Source organism: Neolamprologus multifasciatus, chromosome 8 (genome assembly GCF_963576455.1).
Source record: "Neolamprologus multifasciatus chromosome 8, fNeoMul1.2, whole genome shotgun sequence".
NCBI classification, from domain to species: Eukaryota; Metazoa; Chordata; class Actinopteri; order Cichliformes; family Cichlidae; genus Neolamprologus; species Neolamprologus multifasciatus.
Genome location: NC_140446.1, coordinates 21,996,608 through 22,022,411, shown reverse-complemented (window position 1 = coordinate 22,022,411; position 25,804 = coordinate 21,996,608). Strand labels below are relative to the sequence as shown.

The 25,804-nt window shown below is 40.3% G+C and overlaps 1 protein-coding gene across 3 annotated transcripts; it reads left to right on the top strand.

The window, feature by feature from the left end:
- The first annotated feature begins 18,280 nt into the window (after positions 1-18,280).
- maff (MAF bZIP transcription factor F) lies at positions 18,281-24,190 on the top strand. Of its 3 annotated transcripts, XM_085170239.1 has the most exons (4): positions 18,281-18,725; positions 20,866-20,999; positions 21,224-21,316; positions 21,506-24,190. In XM_085170239.1, exons 3-4 carry the CDS (start codon positions 21,284-21,286, stop codon positions 21,947-21,949), a joined length of 477 nt encoding a protein of 158 aa, XP_085026365.1. In that variant the 5' UTR covers positions 18,281-18,725; positions 20,866-20,999; positions 21,224-21,283; the 3' UTR covers positions 21,950-24,190. The 3 variants fall into 3 exon arrangements, with proteins under 3 accessions (XP_085026365.1, XP_085026364.1, XP_085026363.1); XM_085170238.1 differs by lacking the exon at positions 20,866-20,999 and having other exon boundaries at positions 18,282-18,725; XM_085170237.1 differs by lacking the exons at positions 18,281-18,725; positions 20,866-20,999 and adding an exon at positions 18,732-19,153.
- The last annotated feature ends 1,614 nt before the right edge of the window (positions 24,191-25,804 follow it).

Sequence of the window (25,804 nt, the reverse complement as noted above, 5' to 3'; positions counted from 1 at the left end):
GCAGCAAGACAGCTCATAACGTTTTAACAGTCTCTCCCTGTCCTCATGCTCCTATATCATCTGCTATAATCAAGAGCCATACACTATCATTGCATCTACACTACAGCTCAAAAGTTTGAAGTGCATCAGAAAAATCTGATTATATGAAAACACTGAAATTCATGTTCATATTTTTGTTAAATTAATCAGAAATGTCAAGAAATATGAATGTTTAAAAGTGACATTGATCACAGTTGATGAACGAGGTTCAGTGGAATATCTACATAGGTATACAGAGGCCCAGTTTCAGCAATAATACCTGCTGTGTTTCAGTGGTACATTGTGTTAACTACTGTCAGTTTCTCATGTGAAATCCTGAACTTGTCAGTCAAGACATAAGCATAGACCAAAATCATTGTGCAGATTCAAAACACAGCAGAATTTGCAACATTCATGTCAGATCATCCCATTTTCACTTTGTAACCTAATTAAACCAAGTTTGAGCTTTTCTATAACAACAGTGGCACACCCAGATGTTCAACACCTTCAATTGATCTTAAATTGTTCTTTTTTCACTTTTCATTTCCTATAATAATATTTCATCAAACCAAATCTTAAAAACATTTTTTCTTTCGTTCACTTTCAGACTGATTGAACCCATAAAGTTGAATTTCCAGACCCCAACTAACCAAATTTAGTGTTTTTTAAGCTGCAGAGTAGTTTTCAGCTCTGCTTGTCAGTAAGATGATTCCAATCATATATTAACCATCTGACCTGATACATTTGCATTAAGTACCACCATGTGACCTGTAAATACAGGAGTCATTGTTACTGAAAAGTGGGCCCCTGTATTACTGTGTAGAGATTTTCTAAAACAACAGAACTGATTTATGTAAAAAACAACATCTGTGCAAACATTACTGTTAAACCTCATGTAATATTACATGGAAACCAGCGGAAATTTGTCTTTTAAACAAGGACTTTTCAAACTGTTGAGCAGTAGTGTGTATTGTATGCATGTATCTGTCTGTATCTGATCAGGATTTTCTCCTCACTTCCAATCCAAGGCTACATTTTTAAACTGTGTCCTTCTTTAAAAAGTGACTTCAAGGCTGATGGGAAACTCTCCCTAACAAGTCCACTTTATTGCGTGCTCATTTATTCTCTCCTATAAGTGGCTCATAGGTACTAGTTCACTTTCTGCATGCTTCCTAATCTGTCACACTTATCAGTGGCTCATGGTTGCTTAAAGCCTATGTCTGTACTGGACCACAGAGGCAGAGCATCATTCAATCCTGCCAGCTGCCTATCTTGGTAGCATTTCAAGGATGACAGACTCCACTTTCTCTGCAGCAAGACAGCTCATAACGTTTTAACAGTCTCTCCCTGTCCTCATGCTCCTATATCATCTGCTATAATCAAGAGCCATACACTATCATTGCATCTACACTACAGCTCAAAAGTTTGAAGTGCATTAGAAAAATCTGATTTTACAAAAACACTGAAATTCATGTTCATATTTTTGTTAAATTAATCAGAAATGTCAAGAAATATGAATGTTTAAAAGTGACATTGATCACAGTTGATGAATGAGGTTCAGTGGAATATCTACATAGGTATACAGAGGCCCAGTTTCAGCAATAATACCTGCTGTGTTTCAGTGGTACATTGTGTTAACTACTGTCAGTTTCTCATGTGAAATCCTTAACTTGTCAGTCAAGACATAAGCATAGACCAAAATCATTGTGCAGATTCAAAACACAGCAAATTTACAACGTTCATGTCAGATCATCCCATTTTCACTTTGTAACCTGATTAAACCAAGTTTGAGCTTTTCTATAACAACAGTGGCACACCCAGATGTTCAACACCTTCAATTGTTCTTAAATTGTTCTTTTTTCAATTTTTATTTCCTAAAATAATATTTCATCAAACCAAATCTTAAAAACTGTTTTTTTTTCTTTCGTTCACTTTCAGACTGATTGAACCCATAAAGTTGTATTTCCAGACCCCAACTAACCAAATTTAGTGTTTTTTAAGCTGCAGAGTAGTTTTCAGCTCTGCTCGTCAGTAAGATGATTCCAATCATATATTAACCATCTGACCTGATACATTTGCATTAAGTACCACCATGTGACCTGTAAATACAGGAGTCATTGTTACTGAAAAGTGGGCCCCTGTATTACTGTGTAGAGATTTTCTAAAACAACATAACTGATTAATGTTAAAAACAACATCTGTGCAAACATTACTGTTAATCCTCATGTAATATTACATGAAAACCAACGGAAATTTGTCTTTTAAACAAGGACTTTTCAAACTGTTGAGCAGTAGTGTGTATTGTATGCATGTATCTGTCTGTATCTGATCAGGATTTTCTCCTCACTTCCAATCCAAGGCTACATTTTTAAACTGTGTCCTTCTTTAAAAAGTGACTTCAAGTGTTTCAAGGCTGATGGGAAACTCTCCCTAACAAGTCCACTTTATTGCGTGCTCATTTATTCTCTCCTATAAGTGGCTCATAGGTACTAGTTCACTTTCTGCATGCTTCATAATCTGTCACGCTTATCAGTGGCTCATGGTTGCTTAAAGCCTATGTCTGTACTGGACCACAGAGGCAGAGCATCATTCAATCCTGTCAGCTGCCTATCTTGGTAGCATTTCAAGGATGACAGACTCCACTTTCTCTGCAGCAAGACAGCTCATAACGTTTTAACAGTCTCTCCCTGTCCTCATGCTCCTATATCATCTGCTATAATCAAGAGCCATACACTATCATTGCATCTACACTACAGCTCAAAAGTTTGAAGTGCATCAGAAACAACTGATTTTATGAAAACACTGAAATTCATCTTCATATTTTTGTCAAATTAATCAGAAATGTCAAGAAATATGAATGTTTAAAAGTGACATTGATCACAGTTGATGAATGAGGTTCAGTGGAATATCTACATAGGTATACAGAGGCCCAGTTTCAGCAATAATACCTGCTGTGTTTCAGTGGTACATTGTGTTAACTACTGTCAGTTTCTCATGTGAAATCCTGACTAGTCATACAAGAACCTTCTTCACAAAAACATCAACACTCTCCAAAAGTGTTTTGCTTCTAAAGAAACCAAACCTTTCCCCACAATATTGCACTGATCATCCCATTTTTTCCTTCCAAGGTTACACTTTTAAGTCAATAATCAAAGTCAGGTGTTCAAAATTTTTAGGTCTTTCTTGTTTCCCACATTGAATACTTTTCATATCCCACAATAAGTTTTCTACAACAAGCTTTTCATTTTCCTTTTTTCGTGCCTTTTCAGACCACTTGAACACATAAATCTGAAGCTTTCGACCCTGACCTTATCAAATGTAATATTTCTTTAGATCAGTGCAATATTTTTCTCCATTCTTAATGTAACTGCAGCTAACCAGGATCAAGATACTTTCAATTTGAAATATCTATTAATTTTCAGTGCTCTTAGTGTGTTATGTTACTCACAGTTTTGCCGTCCGTCTCTTTGACTTCATGATTAGCTCTGGTCTCTCTTTTTTGCTGTTTTTCTCTCTCCTTATCTGGTACGTTAATGTGTCCTGTCTTCAGATGTAATCCTGACTCCTGCCTCCCTGTTTCCACCTTGACTTGTATTGAAAAAATTTCCAAAGTTCAGAGTAATCCAGAAAAGTTTTTCATCTTTAAAAGCTCTTGTCTTACAGCTGTCAGTCTTGTTGTTGTTCTTTAAGTTTGCTTAGTTCAGTTTCTGTTTTTGTATTTTTTGATTTCACATTACCATGACAACATGACACAAATCATTATGGTAAATTAAATCAGGGGGTTCTGTCCACCTGAAGTGCATTAGAAACATCTGATTTTATGAAAAAAACACAAATACTTTTTTCTATTTTTTAAATTAATCAGAAATGTCAAGAAATATGAATGTTTAAAAGTGACATTGATCACAGTTGATGAATGAGGTTCAGTGGAATATCTACATAGGTATACAGAGGCCCAGTTTCAGCAATAATACCTGCTGTGTTTCAGTGGTACATTGTGTTAACTACTGTCAGTTTCTCATGTGAAATCCTGAACTTGTCAGTCAAGACATAAGCATAGACCAAAATCATTGTGCAGATTCAAAACACAGCAGAATTTGCAACATTCATGTCAGATCATCCCATTTTCACTTTGTAACCTGATTAAACCAAGTTTGAGCTTTTCTATAACAACAGTGGCACACCCAGATGTTCAACATCTTCAATTGTTTTTTTCACTTTTCATTTCCTATAATAATATTTCATGAAACCAAATCTTAAAAACAAAGTTTTTTTCTTTCGTTCACTTTCAGACTGATTGAACCCATAAAGTTGAATTTCCAGACCCCAACTAACCAAATTTAGTGTTTTTTAAGCTGCAGAGTAGTTTTCAGCTCTGCTTGTCAGTAAGATGATTCCAATCATATATTAACCATCTGACCTGATACATTTGCATTAAGTACCACCATGTGACCTGTAAATACAGGAGTCATTGTTACTGAAAAGTGGGCCCCTGTATTACTGTGTAGAGATTTTCTAAAACAACATAACTGATTTATGTAAAAAACATCTGTGCAAACATTACTGTTAAACCTCATGTAATATTACATGGAAACCAACGGAAATTTGTCTTTGAAACAAGGACTTTTCAAACTGTTGAGCAGTAGTGTGTATTGTATGCATGTATCTGTCTGTATCTGATCAGGATTTTCTCCTCACTTCCAATCCAAGGCTACATTTTTAAACTGTGTCCTTCTTTAAAAAGTGACTTCAAGGCTGATGGGAAACTCTCCCTAACAAGTCCACTTTATTGCGTGCTCATTTATTCTCTCCTATAAGTGGCTCATAGGTACTAGTTCACTTTCTGCATGCTTCCTAATCTGTCACGCTTATCAGTGGCTCATGGTTGCTTAAAGCCTATGTCTGTACTGGACCACAGAGGCAGAGCATCATTCAATTCTGTCAGCTGCCTATCTTGGTAGCATTTCAAGGATGACAGACTCCACTTTCTCTGCAGCAAGACAGCTCATAACGTTTTAACAGTCTCTCCCTGTCCTCATGCTCCTATATCATCTGCTATAATCAAGAGCCATACACTATCATTGCATCTACACTACAGCTCAAAAGTTTGAAGTGCATCAGAAACATCTGATTATATGAAAACACTGAAATTCATGTTCATATTTTTGTTAAATTAATCAGAAATGTCAAGAAATATGAATGTTTAAAAGTGACATTGATCACAGTTGATGAACGAGGTTCAGTGGAATATCTACATAGGTATACAGAGGCCCAGTTTCAGCAATAATACCTGCTGTGTTTCAGTGGTACATTGTGTTAACTACTGTCAGTTTCTCATGTGAAATCCTGAACTTGTCAGTCAAGACATAAGCATAGACCAAAATCATTGTGCAGATTCAAAACAGCAGAATTTACAACGTTCATGTCAGATCATCCCATTTTCACTTTGTTAGCTGATTAAACCAAGTTTGAGCTTTTCTATAACAACAGTGGCACACCCAGATGTTCAACACCTTCAATTGTTTTTTCACTTTTCATTTCCTATAATAATATTTCATCAAACCAAATCTTTAAAAAAATGTTTTTTCTTTCGTTCACTTTCAGACTGATTGAACCCATAAAGTTGAATTTCCAGACCCCAACTAACCAAATTTAGTGTTTTTTAAGCTGCAGAGTAGTTTTCAGCTCTGCTTGTCAGTAAGATGATTCGAATCATATATTAACCATCTGACCTGATACATTTGCATTAAGTACCACCATGTGACCTGTAAATACAGGAGTCATTGTTACTGAAAAGTGGGCCCCTGTATTACTGTGTAGAGATTTTCTAAAACAACATAACTGATTTATGTAAAAAACAACATCTGTGCAAACATTACTGTTAAACCTCATGTAATATTACATGGAAACCAATGGAAATTTGTCTTTTAAACAAGGACTTTTCAAACTGTTGAGCAGTAGTGTGTATTGTATGCATGTATCTGTCTGTATCTGATCAGGATTTTCTCCTCACTTCCAATCCAAGGCTACATTTTTAAACTGTGTCCTTCTTTAAAAAGTGACTTCAAGTGTTTCAAGGCTGATGGGAAACTCTCCCTAACAAGTCCACTTTATTGTGTGCTCATTTATTCTCTCCTATCAGTGGCTCATAGGTACTAGTTCACTTTCTGCATGCTTCCTAATCTGTCACACTTATCAGTGGCTCATGGTTGCTTAAAGCCTATGTCTGTACTGGACCACAGAGGCAGAGCATCATTCAATCCTGTCAGCTGCCTATCTTGGTAGCATTTCAAGGATGACAGACTCCACTTTCTCTGCAGCAAGACAGCTCATAACGTTTTAACAGTCTCTCCCTGTCCTCATGCTCCTATATCATCTGCTATAATCAAGAGCCATACACTATCATTGCATCTACACTACAGCTCAAAAGTTTGAAGTGCATCAGAAACGTCTGATTATATAAAAACAATGAAATTCATGTTCATACTTTTGTTAAATTAATCAGAAATGTCAAGAAATATGAATGTTTAAAAGTGACATTGATCACAGTTGATGAATGAGGTTCAGTGGAATATCTACATAGGTATACAGAGGCCCAGTTTCAGCAATAATACCTGCTGTGTTTCAGTGGTACATTGTGTTAACTACTGTCAGTTTCTCATGTGAAATCCCAAGTACTCATACAAGAAACGTATTCACAAAAACATCAACACTCTCCAAAAGTGTTTTGCTTCTAAAGAAACCAAACCTTTCCCCACAATATTGCACTGATCATCCCATTTTTTCCTTCCAAGGTTACACTTTTAAGTCAATAATCAAAGTCAGGTGTTCAAAATTTTTCAGGTCTTTCTTGTTTCCCACATTGAATACTTTTCATATCCCACAATAAGTTTTCTACAACAAGCTTTTCATTTTCCTTTTTTGTGTCTTTTCAGACCACTTGAACACATAAATCTGAAGCTTTCGACCCTGACCTTATCAAATGTAATATTTCTTTAGATCAGTGCAATATTTTTCTCCATTCTTAATGTAACTGCAGCTAACCAGGATCAATATACTTTCAATTTGAACTATCTATTAATTTTCAGTGCTCTTAGTGTGTTATGTTACTCACAGTTTTGCCGTCCCTCTCGTTGACTTCATGATTAGCTCTGGTCTCTCTTTTTTGCTGTTTTTCTCTCTCCTTATCTGGTACGTTAATGTGTCCTGTCTTCAGATGTAATCCTGACTCCTGCCTCCCTGTTTCCACCTTGACTTGTATTGGTAAAATTTCCAAAGTTCAGAGTAATCCAGAAAAGTTTTTCATCTTTAAAAGCTCTTGTCTTACAGCTGTCAGTCTTGTTGTTGTTCTTTAAGTTTGCTTAGTTCAGTTTCTGTTTTTGTATTTTTTGATTTCACATTACCATGACAACATGACACAAATCATTATGGTAAATTAAATCAGGGGGTTCTGTCCTCCTGAAGTGCATTAGAAACGTCTGTTTTTATAAAAACAGTGAAATACTTTTTTGTATTTTTGTTAAATTAATCAGAAATGTCAAGAAATATGAATGTTTAAAACTGACATTGATCACAGTTGATGAACAAGGTTCAGTGGAATATCTACACAGGTATACAGAGGCCCAGTTTCAGCAATAATACCTGCTGTGTTTCAGTGGTACATTGTGTTAACTACTGTCAGTTTCTCATGTTAAATCCCAACTACTCATACAAGAAACGTATTCACAAAAACATCAACACTCTCTAAAAATTGTGTGCTTCTCAAGAAACCAAACATTTCCCCACAATATTGTACTGATCATCCCATTTTTTTCCGTCCAAGGTTCCACTTTTCTATCAATATACAAAGTCAGGTGTTCAAAATCTTTAGGTTTTTCTTGTTTCCCACATGGAATAGTTTTTGTTTCTACAACAAGATTTTCATTTTCTCTTTTTTCTACTTTTTCAGACCAGTTGAACACATAAATCTGAAGCTTTAGACCCTGACCTTACCTAAACTGTTGAGCAGTAGTGTGTATTGTACGCATCAGGATTTTCTCATCACTACCAATCCAAGGCTACATTTTTAAACTGTGCCCTTCTTTAAAAATTGACTTCAAGTGTTTCAAGGCTGATGGGAAACAAGTCCACTTTACTGCGTGCTCATTTATTCTCTCCCATAAGTTGCTCATAGGTTCTAATCCACTTTCTGCATGCTTCCAAAAGCCCCCAGAGAATTAACGTTTCTCTTGTCATAAGTGTTTTTGTGTCGAGTCCTAGTTATAGGTTCTTGTTTAAATCATAGACCTAAGATATCTAACTTCATAGTTCACACTTCTAATTTCTCGTTTCCTTTTGGATTCTTAGTTCATAGTTCATGGTCTTGACTTTTTGCATTATTGTGTTTAGTTGTAAATAAAGCTTTGCAAACCATGCAGTCCTGTGCTTCCATGTGAGTTCTGCTCTGAGTCAACTGTGTTGTGCGGCCTCGGCCGTGACAGTAGCAATTGGCCAGTATAGAGACTCAGCAGAACTCACACAGATAGCAATCGCAGGGTACCAATTTAGGAGCACACGAACAGTCCATTCAATATTTGCTAAGTTGGGTCCTCTAGTCAGCAAGTGACAATGCAAGCCACTGCCCAACCCTTGCCTTCTATAACAAGTCCGATGCTGACGCCGGTTTTCCGTGACGCGGTCTCCTTGGAGCCAGAGCCTTATTTTGGCAACCCCGGGAGCTGTAGCGACTCACCAGACACCTTTGTTAATGATTCCACTCGGATTTCGTATTTGGTGGGGAAGCTGCATGATCAGGTATTACGGTGGGTGCACTTGTATTTGTTACGTAATTCTCTGTCTACCTATGATGTATTTCTGTGTGAATTTAAGAAGACTATCTCTCACCCAGTTTCTGAGGGAAGTACAGCACAGAGGTTACTGAATCTGTGCCAGGAGCAAAGAAGTGTGGCTGATTATCTGATTGACTTCCATACTGCCGCCGCTGAGGCAGAGTGGTCGGCTCAAGCGTTGCAGGGGATTTTCCTACAGCCAAATAGAAAACTGCTTTTAATATTTCCCTTGGACACTTTGAATACCTGGTAATGCCGTTGGAATAACCAATGCCCCAGCAATCTTTCAGGCCCTAGTTAATGACGTCCTGCAGGACTTTCTAGATCATTTTGTTTATGTATATCTAAACAATATCCTCATTTTTTCCAACATAGTAGAGGAACACACAACTCATGTCCATGCAGTGCTGCAGTGCATTCTTGAGAATAAATTGTTTGTGAAGGCTGAAAAATGTAAGTTCCATGCACATGCCGTCTCTTTCTTGGGTTTTATATTGTCTGGAGGGCAGGTGAAGACAGATCCCACTAAGATAAGAGCAGTTATGGAATGGACAGTTCCATAGATGTTAAAGAATGACCACTCGGTAGCTTTCCTTAAAACGTTGCTTTATTGAACGAGCACCAAGCATCCATCAGTTATAGCACTCTACAACAGGTACGACAGCTGGGTATATACTGCCACCAGGCAGCCCTGCTGCAAAGGCACATCAGATGGTGTAAAGCCACAATACAACACTACTCAGCGTAGGCACAAACATAATCTATTATATGACATCTTTCCCCTTTTCCTGTTATTTCCAATAACAAAACCGTATTTAACAGCAACAAGATAATGACAACATGTGACTATCTAATAGACACTGGGAGGTTCTTTTAAGGATTTGGGTATAATTATCTCGCTGTACGCCTGAAGGTCAGTGTCCTCAAAACAGGACTTATTAAACAGGTTAAACCGTTATGGTAATTACATCAACCAGGTAACAGTGGCATTGGTTGTGTCTCAAACCATAAAGTGAAAGAACAGTAAAAATACATTCTGACAACACCCCAATCCTTCCAGTCCTCCCATTAACCCCAGTCCAAATGGTAGACACCCCAGTGTCTACAGATCGAGTCTCATGACTGGCTTGCATACCCGGCTGTACCTGGTGCGTACCTGAACAGTGCGTCTGTATGGACAGGTGTAAGTGTTGGGGCAAAAGCCCACTGGGATGGCAGCCCCTCCGTATCCTCGGTGGGTGGTGGAAGGGGTTTTGGTGTAGGCTGTGGAGATGGTCTGAGTCGGAGATGGCGGTGATTCCGTCACAGCACCACACCTTGAGGTGTGATGACGAGATAGGACCTTGATGTGATGCTCTCCTTGGAGACAACGGCAGGTGTCGCCCAAACCTTCTCCCTGAGGGCCTTTGCTAGGTTTGGGATCTCTGATGAGGTGGTGAGTGGCAAAGGATCCCTTCAGTTTCTGAATAAACTAAGCACTGGTAGACACAGTATTTCCAAGAAACATGAGTAGTAATCCCATATGACAAGGTAGTTATGCCGGTTATGTTCACAGAGGTCAAGAGCTATTCTTTTCAATGGACGATCCAGCAAAGGAGTGGAGATAAGCAGCTCCCTTGTCTGTGTTGGCCTCTTACCAGACAGGCATGGCACTGGAGCACTACATCCTTTATCTCGGTGGAGAGTCTCGGCCACCAAACAGATGAATTAACCCTTTCCCTGCACTTGGTGAGGCCTTGGTGCCCGTCGTGTAGTTTGTCTAGAATGGCTGTTCTCTGTGACTTTGGAATAAAAATTCTGCCTCGTATGACCAGGCCTTCAGCCTCCTATAGCTTATTCTTCACCTTCATGTATGCTTTGATGTTCGGCGGCAGACTACCTCCATATACGCCCATTGCCTTCGTATGTAATTAATGACAGTCTGTAGTTCACCATCCGGTGCAGTGGCCGCTTTATTGCTTTCCATTCGGCTTGGAGACACTGGAATGCCCTGTATCACAGTGGCTATGTAGCAGTCCACCTTGCTGTAAGTGCTAGTCTCGTCCTCTATCCGAGTCTGTGGGCTCCGCAACAACGTATCGGTAGAGACAAGTGTCAAGAGATTTATTCTAAAGACACTTCTTCAGCTAAGAATCTAAAGGTAGAAACACACAGACTCTGCAGTTTTTACTTGCAAGGGCGATCACAGAACGCTCACACCAGAGTGGGGGCCCTGTGATGTGCGCTCTGTCTCCTGCACCTGCCTTTATTTATATACAAAAGTAATACAACAGTGAATACGTCTATTCATTAACAGAGGAATGTTAGTATGTAGGGAGTGAAGATAAAAGTGGTTCAGGTGTATGTGTGTGTGTGTGTGTTATTCTGAAGGATGTTGCACCTCTTCTTGAAGATAAGAGCATCCAGCTCCCCTCTTCCTGGCAGGAGTGAAATGATAACAGCTTGCTCAGCTATTATCACTGTGAGAAAGAATTTATAAAGCAAGTCTTGATTTCAACAACAGTCTAAGTCATAAAAGGGTCATCATGCAGTATTCTATAATATGCAAACTTATATCACTAAAAGATTATACTGACTACTAAGTACAATTTTCTATTGACAACAAGCTTTTTGCCAGGTGACATAGAAGGCCTCCGGTTTATACCTCATGAGCTGCACTTGGAGGTGTTGACACCTCAATGGAACATTGTCCTAAGCCCGTAGCTACTGGCGTTGGTGGATACCGCTGTGGGTTTGTTGACGTCATAAAAGGCAAGAACAGGTGCTATTGTAAGCGCTCGCTTAATTTTCTCAAAAGCTGCCCGCTGCGGGTGGCCCCAGGTCCAAATGTTCTTGCTTTTGACTACTCATACAATGGTTGGCATATTGTGGCAAGAGCAGGAATATATCTGCTGAGGTAACTGGCCATGCCCAGGACTTGTATAAGTGCTTGCACGTTTTCTGGCGCTGGCAGCTGAAGAATAGCTTTCACTTTCTCAGGGTCTGGCCTGACCCCACAGTAGTTGATCAGGTGCCCCGTGGGAGAGGTCCTTGGATGTTTTCCTCTTTACATGCATCAAATTCACAGTACTCTGAGAGGTCAAACAGGACTCTGATAAAACTCTCTGCCTTCTCGCCTGGCCACTGGACACGTTGGTGAAAACATGCTTTCTTGTGTACAATATTCCTCTGCAGGGAAAAAATACTCGTCAAACTTCCTCATTACGATGGTGAAGTCGTCATGATTTTCATCAGCGGCAAAGGTGAGTGACTTACAAATGTTCTCTCCTTCGTTGTCCATCTTCGGCGCAAGATGCCATAGCTCAGGCACTTCAGTCTGAACCAGATACAAGGACGGCTCTGACTAATCGGCAGTTCGTCCCAGCAGCATGGTTCAAGGTAATACATTGGATTCACATGTCCCGGTTTGCGTGCCGGTTTGCGTGCCAAACCGGGACATGTTTGGCACGCAAATCGGGACATGTGGCAGAACTGATTCCCTGACTAAGAGGTATTTTTGGTGGGAGACACTGGATAAGGATGTGAGAGACTATGTAGCAGCCTGCGCCATTTATGCTAGGAATAAGCCCTGGGATCAATGTCCCGCCAGTCTGCTGCAACCCCTACTCACCCACATTCTCCCTGGTCACACATTGCCTTAGATCACAGGACTTTCAGCCTCTTTGGGGAGAACTGTCATACTCACAGTCACAGACCAATTCTCTAAGGCCGCACATTTGATCTTTTTAGAAAAACTACCAACTGCTTCTGAGACTGCTAAGCTTTTAGTTGAGAATGATTTTAGGCTGCACGGCATCCCTGTCGAGATTGTCTCCGAAAGGTGGCCCCAATTCACCTCGCAAGTATGGAAAGTGTTCTGTATTGCCCTATGAGCTAAGCTTTGCTTAAGCTCGGGTTACCATCTACAAACTAACAGGCAAACGGAACGGCTGAACCAAGAATTTGAAACTACTCTCCGCTGTGTTTCCGCTCACAATCTTACGACTTGATCCACTTACCTCTCTGACTTCTCCACCACAGGTATCTTGCCGTTCGAGGCTTCACTTAAGTACCAGCCGCCCATTTTTTGTGTCAGCAAGTTAGTGACTGCCTCTTTTATTCACTCCTCCCTCTTTACTGACCTCCATTTGTCAACTATCCCTTACACTCTCTCTCCCTAATTCACTCACTCATCATTACTGCTCACTCAGGCCCTTGTATCCCACTTCCGTTATTGTGTACCCCCTTCTTAACTCTCTTAGTTACCTATCCCTCACTCTTTTGCTCACCTAGTTGCACACAAACACACACACACTCTTACACCCACATTCACTAACTGACTTACTCATTCCCTCACCCATACACAAACTTACTAATTTCTTCACTCACTTATCACTCACTCATTCACTCCGTTGCTAACTCACTCCCTTGCTCACTGCCTCCCTCATTTAATCCTCCATCTTTATCGACCTCCCTTAGTCATTTATCCCTCACACACTCTCTCCCTCCTTCTCTCCCTCACTCATTTCATCACTCACTCAGTCCCCTGCATCCTACATCCCTCATCTATTCCACTCTTCCTAGATCCCTCCCTTAGTCAATTATCACTTCCTCACTCATTCACTCCCTCCCTCACTCACACACACACACACACACAGATTTTTATTCCTTCACTCACTAAATCCCTCACCCCCTTCCTACCTCACTCATTCACTCACTCGATGGCACACAAACACACACGCTCACATAACCCTTCCTTAGTCACTCCATCCATCACTCACTCACTAACTCACTTACTCATTCACTCAGTCACTCTCTTTCTCCTTCTTTCTCCCTCTCTCTACCTCACTCACTCATTCCATCACTCACTCACTCACTGATTCCCTGTCCACACCCTCCCTTACTCTCTTTTGCTTCCTAGCTCCGTCACTCATTACATCCCTCCTTGTCTCCCTGTCTCCATACTTCACTCACTCATTACATCACTCAATAGCTCACTCTTTTCCTCAGTCAGATGGAGTCAGGGTGTCTAAATCAGACCTCACCTGGACTGTTAACACCTCAACCCAGCACAAAGGACCATTAACAGCTACTGCTTCTTGAGCTGCCTCCAAAAGCCACCAGAGGAGCCTTTTTCACTACCAGTCGACCAGCAGCTATTATATTTAAGTTTAAATTTAATAACTTTTATCTTGTTTCAAAATCAATGTTAATACAAAGACAATACTCTTTCATTATATGCTTTTTTTTTAAATTAAATAATATATATGCTGGTACAATTTGTTTGGAGGAACTGAAGGTTTCTCCCCTCCCCTTCTCTCTCAGACAGTTACAACAGCAGCTGTAATTGACTGACGGATAAAGCAGCAACATTATTTTGTGGAAAGATCAACCCTCACCTGACTGTCATATACAATTAGAGCAGAGTTGTTTAACATATTTATTGACTCTTAAAGGAACAGGAAGTAAATGAACAGAGAGCATTCTTCTCTGACCTGAGATGGGAGATGTGGATTAAAACAAAGACAAAAACAGTAGAAATCAGTCCTCAAAGCAGACCGTTGCCTTACAAATCTACTGCAGTGGAATATTTATTATTTCTTTAAACTGTCAGCGTTTTTTAAATGCTTTTTGATATTATTTCAGATCAAGTGTTGAAGTTAAATGGTATAAAACGTCTTGATGCATTCTCAATCATGCATCAAGTACATGCTGCAGCAAGAGTACTGACAGGGACTAGAAGGAGAGAGCATATTTCTCCTGTTTTGGCTTCCCTTCATTGGCTTCCTGTTAAATCCAGAATTGAATTCAAAATCCTGCTCCTCACATACAAGGTCTTAAATAATCAGGCCCCATCTTATCTTAATGACCTTGTAGTACCATATCACCCTATTAGAGCACTTCGCTCCCGCTCTGCAGGCCTACTTGTTGTTCCTAGAGTATTTAAAAGTAGAATGGGAGGGAGAGCCTTCAGTTTTCAGGCCCCTCTTCTGTGGAACCAGCTTCCAGTTTGGATTCGGGAGACAGACACTATCTCTACTTTTAAGATTAGGCTTAAAACCTTCCTTTTTGCTAAAGCATATAGTTAGGGCTGGACCAGGTGACCCTGAATCCTCCCTTAGTTATGCTGCAATAGATGTAGGCTGCCGGGGGATTCCCATGATGCATTGAGTTTTTCCTTTCCAGTCACCTTTCTCACTCACTATGTATTAACAGACCTCTCTGTATTGAATCGTATCTGTTATTAATCTCTGTCTCTCTTCCACAGCATGTCTTTTATCCTGTCTTCCTTCTCTCACCCCAACCGGTCGCAGCAGATGGCCGCCCCTCCCTGAGCCTGGTTCTGCCGGAGGTTTCTTCCTGTTAAAAGGGAGTTTTTCCTTCCCACTGTCGCCAAAGTGCTTGCTCATAGGGGGTCATATGATTGTTGGGCTTTTCTCTGTATCTATGAAGCGCCTTGAGGCGACATTTGTTGTGATTTGGCGCTATATAAATAAAATTGAATTGAATTGAATTGAATCATCCAGGAAAATAAATCTCCAAAAGTTGATTCTGTTCATCTGGACGTAGCGTTATCTGGGAGAAACGTTTCATCACTCATCCAAGTGACTTCTTCAGTCTCAGCTGACTGCATAATGATTGGTTTCAGTCATTATGCAAATGTACTGTTTATAAGATTGGGGGAAAATGCAGTCAGCTGAGACTGAAGAAGTCACTTGGATGAGTGACGAAACGTTTCTCCCAGAAAACGCTATGTCCAGATGAACAGAATCAACTTTTGGAGATTAAATAGTACAGCATCCGAAATAGAAGAGAGGTTTAATTCTGTCAGTCTTAAACTGTTTGTATTGTTGCATTTGATTTTAAGTGTCTGAAGAGGAAAATGAGAGACTGGATAGATATATTGTGCACATTAATTTAATCAGAAAACACTACACAGATATTACATTATTACAGTTTTTCTGAATTGCTAAAACACATTTCCTAAAATCTCATTTTTGTGTCAAAACATTAAACACAAACTGTAAAATTCAAGCTACACTCACATAACCATTAATTTGTCTTGCAAAACCAAACATTTGACCCAAAACTATTTTAACTTTACTCAAAATCAACCGTTACTGTCAAAAGCCACACAAAACCAGCCAATGTGCAACAACTTAGCAACGATTACACACTACAAAAATAAATACAAAACACTGTGAGATAGCTGGAAAATAACATTTATCTATTCATTCATTTATTCTTGCACTCACATTTTAACAAAACAAAAAGAACTGCAGTAAAAAAAAAAAAAAGTTATATATACATTAAAAAATTATATATTTTTACAACATATTCAGATAATTTATCCTGCCTCAGCATCACGCCTCTGTGCTGGGTCAGGCCACAGGACTTCATCCACATTACATGCTATGGTCTCCCCTGCAATGCAGCGAGGAAAGAATCGTTTAGGATGCAGAATCCAGCTCTGGCAAGATTCCACTCCTATCTCACCACAAGCTCCATTCAATGCTTGAAGTAGATTTTCCTGTGGTTAAGGGTTTCAGTTATATACTTTACATCTCCATGCTGAGAAAAACTCCTCAATAGGGTTCAAAAAGGGAGAGTATGGTGGAAGAAACAAATTCATAAAATGCTTCTCATTGTGAAACCAATTGTGTATTCTTGGACCACGGTGAAAGCTCACATTGACCCAAATCATATGGGATGCTCTGCCTGCTCGCGATCTCTCTACTCAAGCAAAGCATCCCGTAGACCATCCAGGAATGTTGCTATAAGTTTGTTGCTGTACGGCCCAACAGTAACATGACTGTGGAGAACCCCATAGCTGCTGATGGCAGCAGAGAAGAGTTACATTTCCACCACGCTGGCCAGGCAGTTCAATAATGGCACGCTGACCTATGACATTGTGAGCTTTTCTTCTCCTTTTTGTTAGATTCAAAATGTATGTTGTCTTCTATTTTCCCTTGCTGCATTTCATGCAGTCAAATTGCATTTTTCTGTTGGACCATATCCACAATAAGTCTCCTGGTGTTGTGAGTGCATGTGTGTTCTTCCACCCTCATGTGGCCGTCTTTAAATTCTAAACAAAATACCATTTAGTTATAAGTATACTTGTATACATAGCACATGTATAGATTATACTATTTCATTTACAGAACTAAAATTAGTTTGTTGTGTACAGAGAATCTTTGAGCTTGACTCAATGGTTAGGCCTCATGAATACATCTTCGTGGATAAAGCTGTATTCAATCTAGCAAAAAGCAGAAGAAGAGGTTGTAACATTTCAATTTTGAGTGGTAGTGTGTTAACGATGAAAACAGTGTGTTAGTTGTGTTTAACTTCTGTAGCCTGTGTGCACCGTTCTGGGTACAAGTGCACCACACTGCTAAATGTGTTTTGTGTTTGAGAAAGTGTTTAGAGTTTGGTAAATGGGAGATTCAGATTGGCAAAGGGTGTCCTAACCAGATGAATAGTGTTTAAGATTTTGGCAAGTGTGGGATTGATTTGATGAAAGAGTTTTCATAGTTGACAGTTTAGTTTTTACATTGGGATTTAGTGTTTTAGCAATTCAGAAAACTGTAATGTAAACACCATGGGTTTAGAACTGAACTCAATCGGTTCAAGTTTTTACATTGACAAGAGTAAAAAATATATTGACAGACTTCAGATTATATGGGATCATTGTAGTTCCTGAATTAATTTAATGGGAAAAACAAAACAAAAATCACTCTGTCTGTTTTTGTTACAAGTCACGTCCTTGTTGTTAACTAATACATAACATTTTACCAGATGGAGATAAAGAAATAAATAAGCCCTGACGGAGCACAACTTCCTCTGAACGACAAGTGCTGAACTAAAACTTTGATGCAACATACTGACCTCAGCCTGGTTTAATACAACACTGATGTCAGCCTGCTGAATGTAAAAATGTAATGTTTATGACTCAGGCCCTGTAGGCGAACCTGCACACAGACAGAAATGATTAAAAGAAAAAATTCCCTGCCTTCACTGTGGTAACAATAAGCAACAACAGATTGATGCAGTTTAAAAATGAACTATTAAACTCAATTTTCCACACATGAATACTATCATAGCTTTAGTTTTAATAGATCATCTTGCTGATGTCAGCATGACAATATCAGCAAAATTTATAGATCATTGGGCTGACGTCAGCAAGATGACATCAGCAGTTTATATAGGTCATTTATGCTGATGTCAGCACTGGTAATATGGAAATCTTTTGTAGTGTATTAATCTTTTTGTGTCATTGTGAAGTCATATAATGTCTTGAAAAAATGTTTTAAAGAGCTAAAACAAAGTTCTTATGTTTCTTATGCTTCTCCGCATGTTTTCCAGTAGGGGGCGGTAATGTCCCTACAAACGGAGGCATCAGTAATCTTTAAATTGGACCCAGAAGAAGACGCATTTGACCTTTTATTATTACTATTATTAGGTAGCTAAGAGGACGGTGTTTCGGCGAAAAGACGCTCGTAGAAATTTCTCCTAACTATAAGTTATAGCTTTTGATAAGTTGGGTTTTAGCTGAAGTAGTTTCTTATTATTGTTGAATTCTGCTGGATTTTTCATCTTCTGCGTCGTTGGGCTGGACAGTGTTAGGAAAGGCTGACTCTGAATCCTCTCCCAGGGTGTTATGTCTTTCCAGAGTTGCTGGGGGATGGTCATGGAAAAGTTCTGGGATTCAGGGATTCCTTGTTTACATCCTCCCGGAGTACGTCTCGGGGGCGGGCTTGGCTCCGCCCTCATTCTTTAGCCCTGACGTCATTGTCGCTTGTGTTTTTTATGAATGAAAGAATCCAACCTCAGAGAGCAGCGGAGTAATTCCGGGAAAAGGCGGACTGACATTTTGTCGCCGGAGTTGCGTCGAGCCATCAGGTAAACCATTACTTTTTTATAAAAATACTAAACATTAAAATGTTTAGCCGGTGTTCGTGGTAACAGCTGAGCACTAGAGGAATGGTATCTGCCGGGGGACGTGCCAACCAGAGTAACCAACCAAGGACAAATGAGCAGTCAGCAGCTGGCTTTAATCTCCTTTAGCCTGTCACTAACCGTTTATGCTAGTTGCTAACAGTTCATACTAGCATGTTTAAGATGATACGAATAATTTGGCCCCGCTCTGCATAGTTCTGCCTATATTTCGGCTAGACTGACACCCAGACGGGGTTATCACTTCCTTATTTCATAAGTGTGCTTAAATACAATTTAAATGGATTAAAGTCTAGATGTCGGAAGAGGCTCTAATGATAGCTGTTTACTATAGCGCACATTTGCCCTACGGTGTCCAGCCCCGCTCTTTAAGGGTAAGGCTAGATGCTAACTGGAGCTAGATAAATAAATAAATATAGTTCCCAGGCCTGGCTTGTTTTTTTCCACTCTGTATTTAATCGTTGTATATTAAGTATTGAAGATAGACGGGAGTGGAATTTCTGAAATCGTGCTATAGCTTACGTTTAGCAGTGTTGCGTTGACTTGTTGCTTGCCACTTAAGACAAAAAAAGCAAAAACTACTATGTCCTCCAACTGGGTATTTATAGTGTGGCACAAATGTGGATATCCTGTGTTGTTTGGACTGACCGAGAAAGACGCGGTCACCCCTGGTTTTCCTATATTTGTACTGACCGGCAGTCTTGGTGGAGCTGAGCAAGAGCTTTATTGCTGAATCACCCTGACTTTACGAAACGGCGGTCTCCTCGGTTTACAGCCGGAGTCCGACGGCTGGTTGGACAACCGCTGTTGCTGCAACCTCTACTTCCTACGCATTTCGGGAAATGCTGTTTATTGTCCGGCCGTAACAGCCTTTTTTATTTAGCTTATTTAGTTTTACCATCCAGTGTGCCTGAGTTGGAGGCCCATGCAGCAACTTATTGTTTTATTTATTATGACTACGCAGTCATAGAAAATGGGATTCCCCCCAGAGTGAAAGAGATCAAACGTGACATTTTAACTCGAATGACCCTTTTTGGTTATGTTTTGTTTGTGGTTCACTTGTTGGAAATGTAAGTCGTCTCCTCTAAAGCCTAAGCACATCAGTAGTCTTCTTTTTATAGTCATTAAGGCATCAGGTCTGTATCTTTTATGCCTGATTTATAGAGGAAACGTTACAATATAACTGGGGTTTCTAAAATTGTTGTGACACAATTTAAATAAAGCTGTGAATGTCTTTTAAATAATTAAAATGAACACACTGCTTTTTTTGTGATTTGCGATTTTCAAGAGAAAAAAGGCTAAAAGGTTGTTAGGGATCAGTCTGGGTCTCAGGAAGAAAAATAAAGAAAAAGGGATGACTGCACTCATCTCTTAGCTCATCAGAGACGCTGCCAAAAGGTCAACAACAACCTTAAAGTAAGCGGTGAGCGCTCTGTCATGACATGCAGCTTTCTGGGTTTACTGTGTTTTTTCTCAACCCTTCTGGACTACAGCGTGAGAGCAGCACAGGGAAAGACCATTCGCCATAAGGAGAAAATCCAGTGTTGCAATAAATGAGAAAGTTAACAGAGTGAATTTGCAGAAGTAAGATGGGAAAATCCCCATGGTTTGCATGATGTCAGAGTGAAATTTGGTGGTCTTCATTAAACATACAAAAAGTTTTAGCAGTATAGCTGGCCCAGAGTGCCTTCATGTCAACAGACCACTTGGCCATTTGTCTCCTTTACTTTCACATTAGGATCTGGGTGAAGGAAAGACAAAAAAAGATGTCTCCAGCTGAAGTGCTGAGTGAGGTTTTTTTGTTTTGTTTTGTTTTTTAAATAAGCAACAAAGGAGTGACTAAGGTGGGGGAAGAAGTTGAAGTTGGCCCATTTAGGTTAGACTTTAATCCCACGCTGTGGCATTTGAGAGGCGTGTAGCAGTCCTGATAAGAGTCTGTGTGAAACCTGTGCTTCTTGGGTAGACTCTTTAAGACATTTTATTACATATTTATTTTTAAATCAAGTATTGTAATTTTTCAAGTTTAACTGTTTAAAAAGTGTCCCTTTTAAAAACAGCGTATTCAAGTTTTTGTTTTTTTTTAAAGCCAAGGGCCTCGAACCGTTGGTGTTGTGCTGACAAGAGGAAGTGCTCAGGGAATTGGTTAGGACACCTGCTTTGAGCAACCAAAGGGCAGCCACATGATAACTTCCTCCTGATAATTCCAGCTAACAGAGAAAGGCATGTCACTTTCAAAACCTCCCCTTTCTTTCACATGAAACCACAAATTATAATGAGACGGCGTGCTTTGGAGAAGCACGAAAGATCTGCAGGTTCTCCTTTTTCTTCAGTAGTGCATGACTGCATGTCTTGTGAGCGGATGGTGAATGTCAGGCAGACTATAAACCAAAAATGCACAGTGTCCCACATTTCATGTGATGTTGTTTGTTTGTTTGTTCCTTCAGATTGTGTGTATCTGGTTTTACTGGTGCTTGGGGAGGGGAAAAAACAAAGACAACTGGATCATGACGACAGAAAGAAACAGCAAAGCTCTGAAGGTAAAACACAGCCAGACATAAAACCGAGTCATTGGGGGGGGGGGGGGGGGGGGGTTGTTTTTTCAAGAGAGAAAACTGTCATTTTGAAAAAAGGAAGAAGAAAAGAAATTATGTTTTTCTTTCTCATTCTTCCTCCTTTAATCCTTTAAATGCTTCCTCTCTTCCTGTTTCCTCCTGTTTTTACTTCAGGTGAAGCAGGAATGCGGCGAGAACGTGCCCTTCCTCTCGGACAGCGAACTAATGTCCCTGTCGGTGCGAGAGCTGAATCTCCACCTGCGTGGCCTCTCCCGCGACGATATTCAGAAGCTGAAGCAGCGGCGTCGCACCTTAAAGAACAGGGGATATGCCGCCAGCTGCCGGGTCAAACGGGTGTCTCAGCGAGAGGCCCTGGAGCAGCAGAAGATGGAGCTGCAGAGAGAGGTGGAGAGGCTCGGAGCCGAGAACGCCGGCATGAGGAAGGAGCTGGAGGGGCTCAGCGCACGCCTGGCTGCGCTTCAGAGATTCGCCAGGGGTCTGGAAGCGGGAGGAGGCAGCCTGTTGGCGACGGCCCCTCGCCTCAACACCGCCTCGGTCATCACCATCGTCAAGAGTCCGCAGCAGCCTCAGCCACAGAGGGAGCAGGAGCTATCCTAGAAGGAGATGCTGAAACCAGACTGGGGTTTGGGATTCGGGGTGGAGACGGGGAAGCCTGCAATGCAAACACGCACACATCTGCGGGCCTTAATACTCACGCAGGCAGGAGAGCAGGATGACTTGTAATAATAGGAAAATACTAAGCGCCTTGTTCACATTACAATTGACAGAAATCCGATCACAGCTACGATCACCTTTCTAACAAACAAGACAACAGAAACAGGTTCAGTACTGTAGTTTTGATAGAGATGTCCTCTGTTGATGATCCTCCGTGAAACAGCAGTCTGGTCAAGTAAGATTTACTCAGTGATCTTTTTTAATTTTCTTGAAGCACTCAAACTTTCAAATTCTGTTTAATGTGAACAAGGCGTCGCACATATTTATGCACAAAAAACCCTCACAGTCGTTCCCTTGAGCTACACGGGGACTCTGACTGAAGCCCAACCAAGCCAAACAGGGTTGCTGAGCACCAGTAGTCCTCAGCAAACCCCCACAGCGAGGCTGGTGTAGCCTGATTATGCTACTTAAAGGCTGGGGTGCCTTTCTGCTTCCGTTTATGGCACCTGACCAACAGCAAAATGCTAGGGTGGAGCTTCCTCGGTCTCCATAATGCCTTCTAGTCTGAAATCACTAGCTTGGCTCAGCCTCGTGTTCCCACCCCCCTGTATTTTTTTTCCTTTTATTCCCTCTCAATGCAGTTTCTCACCCTTTATGTCACTTTTATGTGCCGGTGGGATAATCGAATCTGTTTTCGCCTCCTTCCATTGATGGCTCTCTAGCTGCTTTAGTCATGAGACTTTTGGGAGCAGAAACGGTCAGAGAAATGCTGCCTGAGTGCATTGTGAATTTCTCTAAGTTGTGCGATTCACTAAGATTTTCCAGGTTTTTGTTTTTGTTTTTTTTTGGGGGGGCGGGGTCTCACCAGTCCAAAAAGACAATTCTGTATTATATGTGTGCTCATTTTTCACATTAATGCAGTGCCTTCAGTGTATGAAGGAGCTCACCAGTCCTCCTGATTGTCTGAAACGACTCACTTCTTATTTCTCATTGTGATTTCTGTGGATTTCCGTCTTTTTCTAAGCTTTAATCCCAAATTTCTCGTTTCATAAAAACTGCCGTGGAGCAGTTTGGCCAAGTCCAACGTCAGTGGCTTCTTCTTTCTGACGAAAGATGTTGGTCATTTTAAATAATTGAATAAACGAATGTGTGGAAATAGAATCACGTCTGGTAGGAATTACGCTCAAGTCGATGCAAATCCTCTGCAAACATTCCCGTTGTTGTGTTGTTTGTAATGTCTGAGAGACGCAAATGTTCAGTGACATTTATATATTCTAAATTTTATTTGTATTTAAAAGTAGATATTATGACAAGACAAGCTAACGAGTGCTGTGATGTTCTGTATGTTTTCAAAAAGTACTTATGACTAGTCTGAGGATATTCTCACGTCTAATTATTGTGCTGCGTGGCGACGATGATTACTTTACAAAACGTTTGATTATTAGCTGTGTAGAAATATGCTCAAAGCCAATGGCCATATTGATGTATGACGATTTGTGTGTGTGTCTGCGCGTGTGTGTATATGTGTGTGTTTTACGTATATTTTTGCAATGTTTGTACTAGCTCGTCGTCGTGGATATCTTGGAGGGATATTATTTTTTTAAGATGAATCGTATGTTGTTTGTGCGGAGAAAAAAAATTGAGGTCATTTCTGAATGGGCGGGGCAGACAGAGACAGGAGGTTAAAGAGAGAGAGGAGACTGATGGAGACGAGGGTGAGAGTGGAGGGTTGAGAAGAAGACGGATGATGGAGAAAGAAAGTAGGCACAGCAGACTGGAAAAGAAGGTGCATAGAGGTGGTGTTTTATTCACTTGAAAAGCCTCCGTCTGACGTAGGCCTGTTTCACTCAGCAGGCTTAAATTTCATGGGAGTTTAGGCCACTGAATAGTGCTAGCAATATAATATATTAAGTAGGCATGGTAACACATGAAACTGTGTTGACAAATAACTCCTAAAGATATGAGGCATATATTTAGCTATATATGAGTATTAGTGTGGCAAAGCATTTATTCTCTATATTTTAACGTCTCACATCTGTCAAACCCTGCTGGATGTTTTATAATACCTGCAAAACAGAAATGGTCTTTCTATTTATTACTTGTATTTTTTCTATTGTGAAAATTTAAGTACATTGTCTATTTTATATATTAATTATAATAAATGTTGTACATATTGTACATAAACCTGTGGTCTCGGTTGTTTTGTTTTTTGGAACGTGTGCGGTCCATGAGAGGAAGCGGATCTGCAGGATGTGTTGCACAATTTATTGGTCTGGATGCAAAGATAAAGTCGAGTTACATGTGTGAGTGGTTAGCAGAACCGTGGGGAAATAAACTTAGCCTCCAGTTTTTGATGTATTTATAGCAATTTACTCTTATAGGACAAATCATTAGGTATACTTTGCTACTACCAGGTTGGACTCTTTTGCCTTCAGATCTGCTTTCATTCTTCATGATGGATTCAAAAAGGTCCTGGAAACATTCCTTGCAGATTTTGGTCCATATTGACACAACAGCATCACACAGTTGCTACAGTTTGTTTTTGACTGCACGTCCATCCTGTTCCATCACATCCCAGAGATCCTCTATTGGATTGAGATCTGGTGACTGGAGGTTATTTGAGTACTTGTCAAGTTAAAAAAAAAACAGTTTCAGATGATTTAAGCTTTGTGATACTGTGCATTATCATGCTGGAAGCAGTCATCAGAAGATGGGTACACTGTGGTGGTAACATAGAGTGAACCACTGATACAAGGTGGGATGAATCCATGCTTTCATGTTGTTTACCTGATGTGGTCTTCTGCTGCTGTAGCCCATCTGGTTTGCATTTTACTTTCAGAGATGCTCTTCTGCATGCCTTGCCATGTAACAAGTGATTGTTTGAGATACAGTTGTCTTCCTATCAGCTCAACAGAGTCTGGCCATTCTCTGACCTCTGTCACCAAAGAGCCATTGTCCAGAGAAGTGCTGCTCACTGAGTACTTTCTCTTTTTAGACCATTTTCTATAAACCCTAGAGGTGACTGTGTGGGGAAATCCCAGCAGATCAGCAGTTTCTAAAATACTCAGACCTGCCCATCTGGCACCAACAAACATGCAACATCTAAGGTCACTTAAATCGCCTTTCTTCTCCATCCTGGTGCTCAGTTTGAACTTCGGCAGGTCATCTTGATCATGAACTACTACCATCTGATTGGCTGATTAGATATTTGCGTTAATAGGCAGTTGAACAGGTGCACCTAATGAAGTGGCTGTTGAATGTATATTCTGAGTCAGTGTCTTGATAAACCTTAAATATATAGTCTCTATAGAAAAAAGTGCTTATGTTATCTCAGCTCTTCTAATAAATCCCTGACTGTGACTCGCAGGGCTATTTCTCCTGGTGTTTGGAGGCTGTTTTTAGTATAAATGACATCTAGTACTCCGTGGTAAGTGTGGAGATGTTTTCTATCAGTCTGCTGGCCTACTTGTGTTTCCTAGAGTCTCTAAAAATATAATGGGAGGCAAAGCTTTCAGGATCCTGTCCATGTAGGAAATATCTTCCAGTTTGGGTCAAAGACCACAAGACCTTGTCTACCTCGGAGGTAAGGTGGAAAAGTTTTTTTTATGACAATGATGATAGAGGGGTGGATCATGTGACCCAGTGTCGTCCCTTAGTTATGCAGCTGCACATAGATAAAGCTTATCCTTTGCACTTATCTATCACTCCCAATATATCTTTATGCAATTACTACATAAGGGGAGGGAGTAGTATACAAAGGTGGATCATCGGGTAGCTGGTGTTCTCTGATATTGTAAA

Excerpts from the sequence above, each read along its gene's own strand:
- maff (XM_085170237.1), top strand. The coding sequence starts at position 19,076 with ATGTCGGAAGAGGCTCTAATGATAGCTGTTTACTATAGCGCACATTTG. Across the intron at positions 19,154-21,223 it reads TCCAGCCCCGCTCTTTAAGG|ATTGTGTGTATCTGGTTTTA; the intron begins GTAAGGCTAGAT and ends TTGTTCCTTCAG. Across the intron at positions 21,317-21,505 it reads GAAACAGCAAAGCTCTGAAG|GTGAAGCAGGAATGCGGCGA; the intron begins GTAAAACACAGC and ends TTTTTACTTCAG.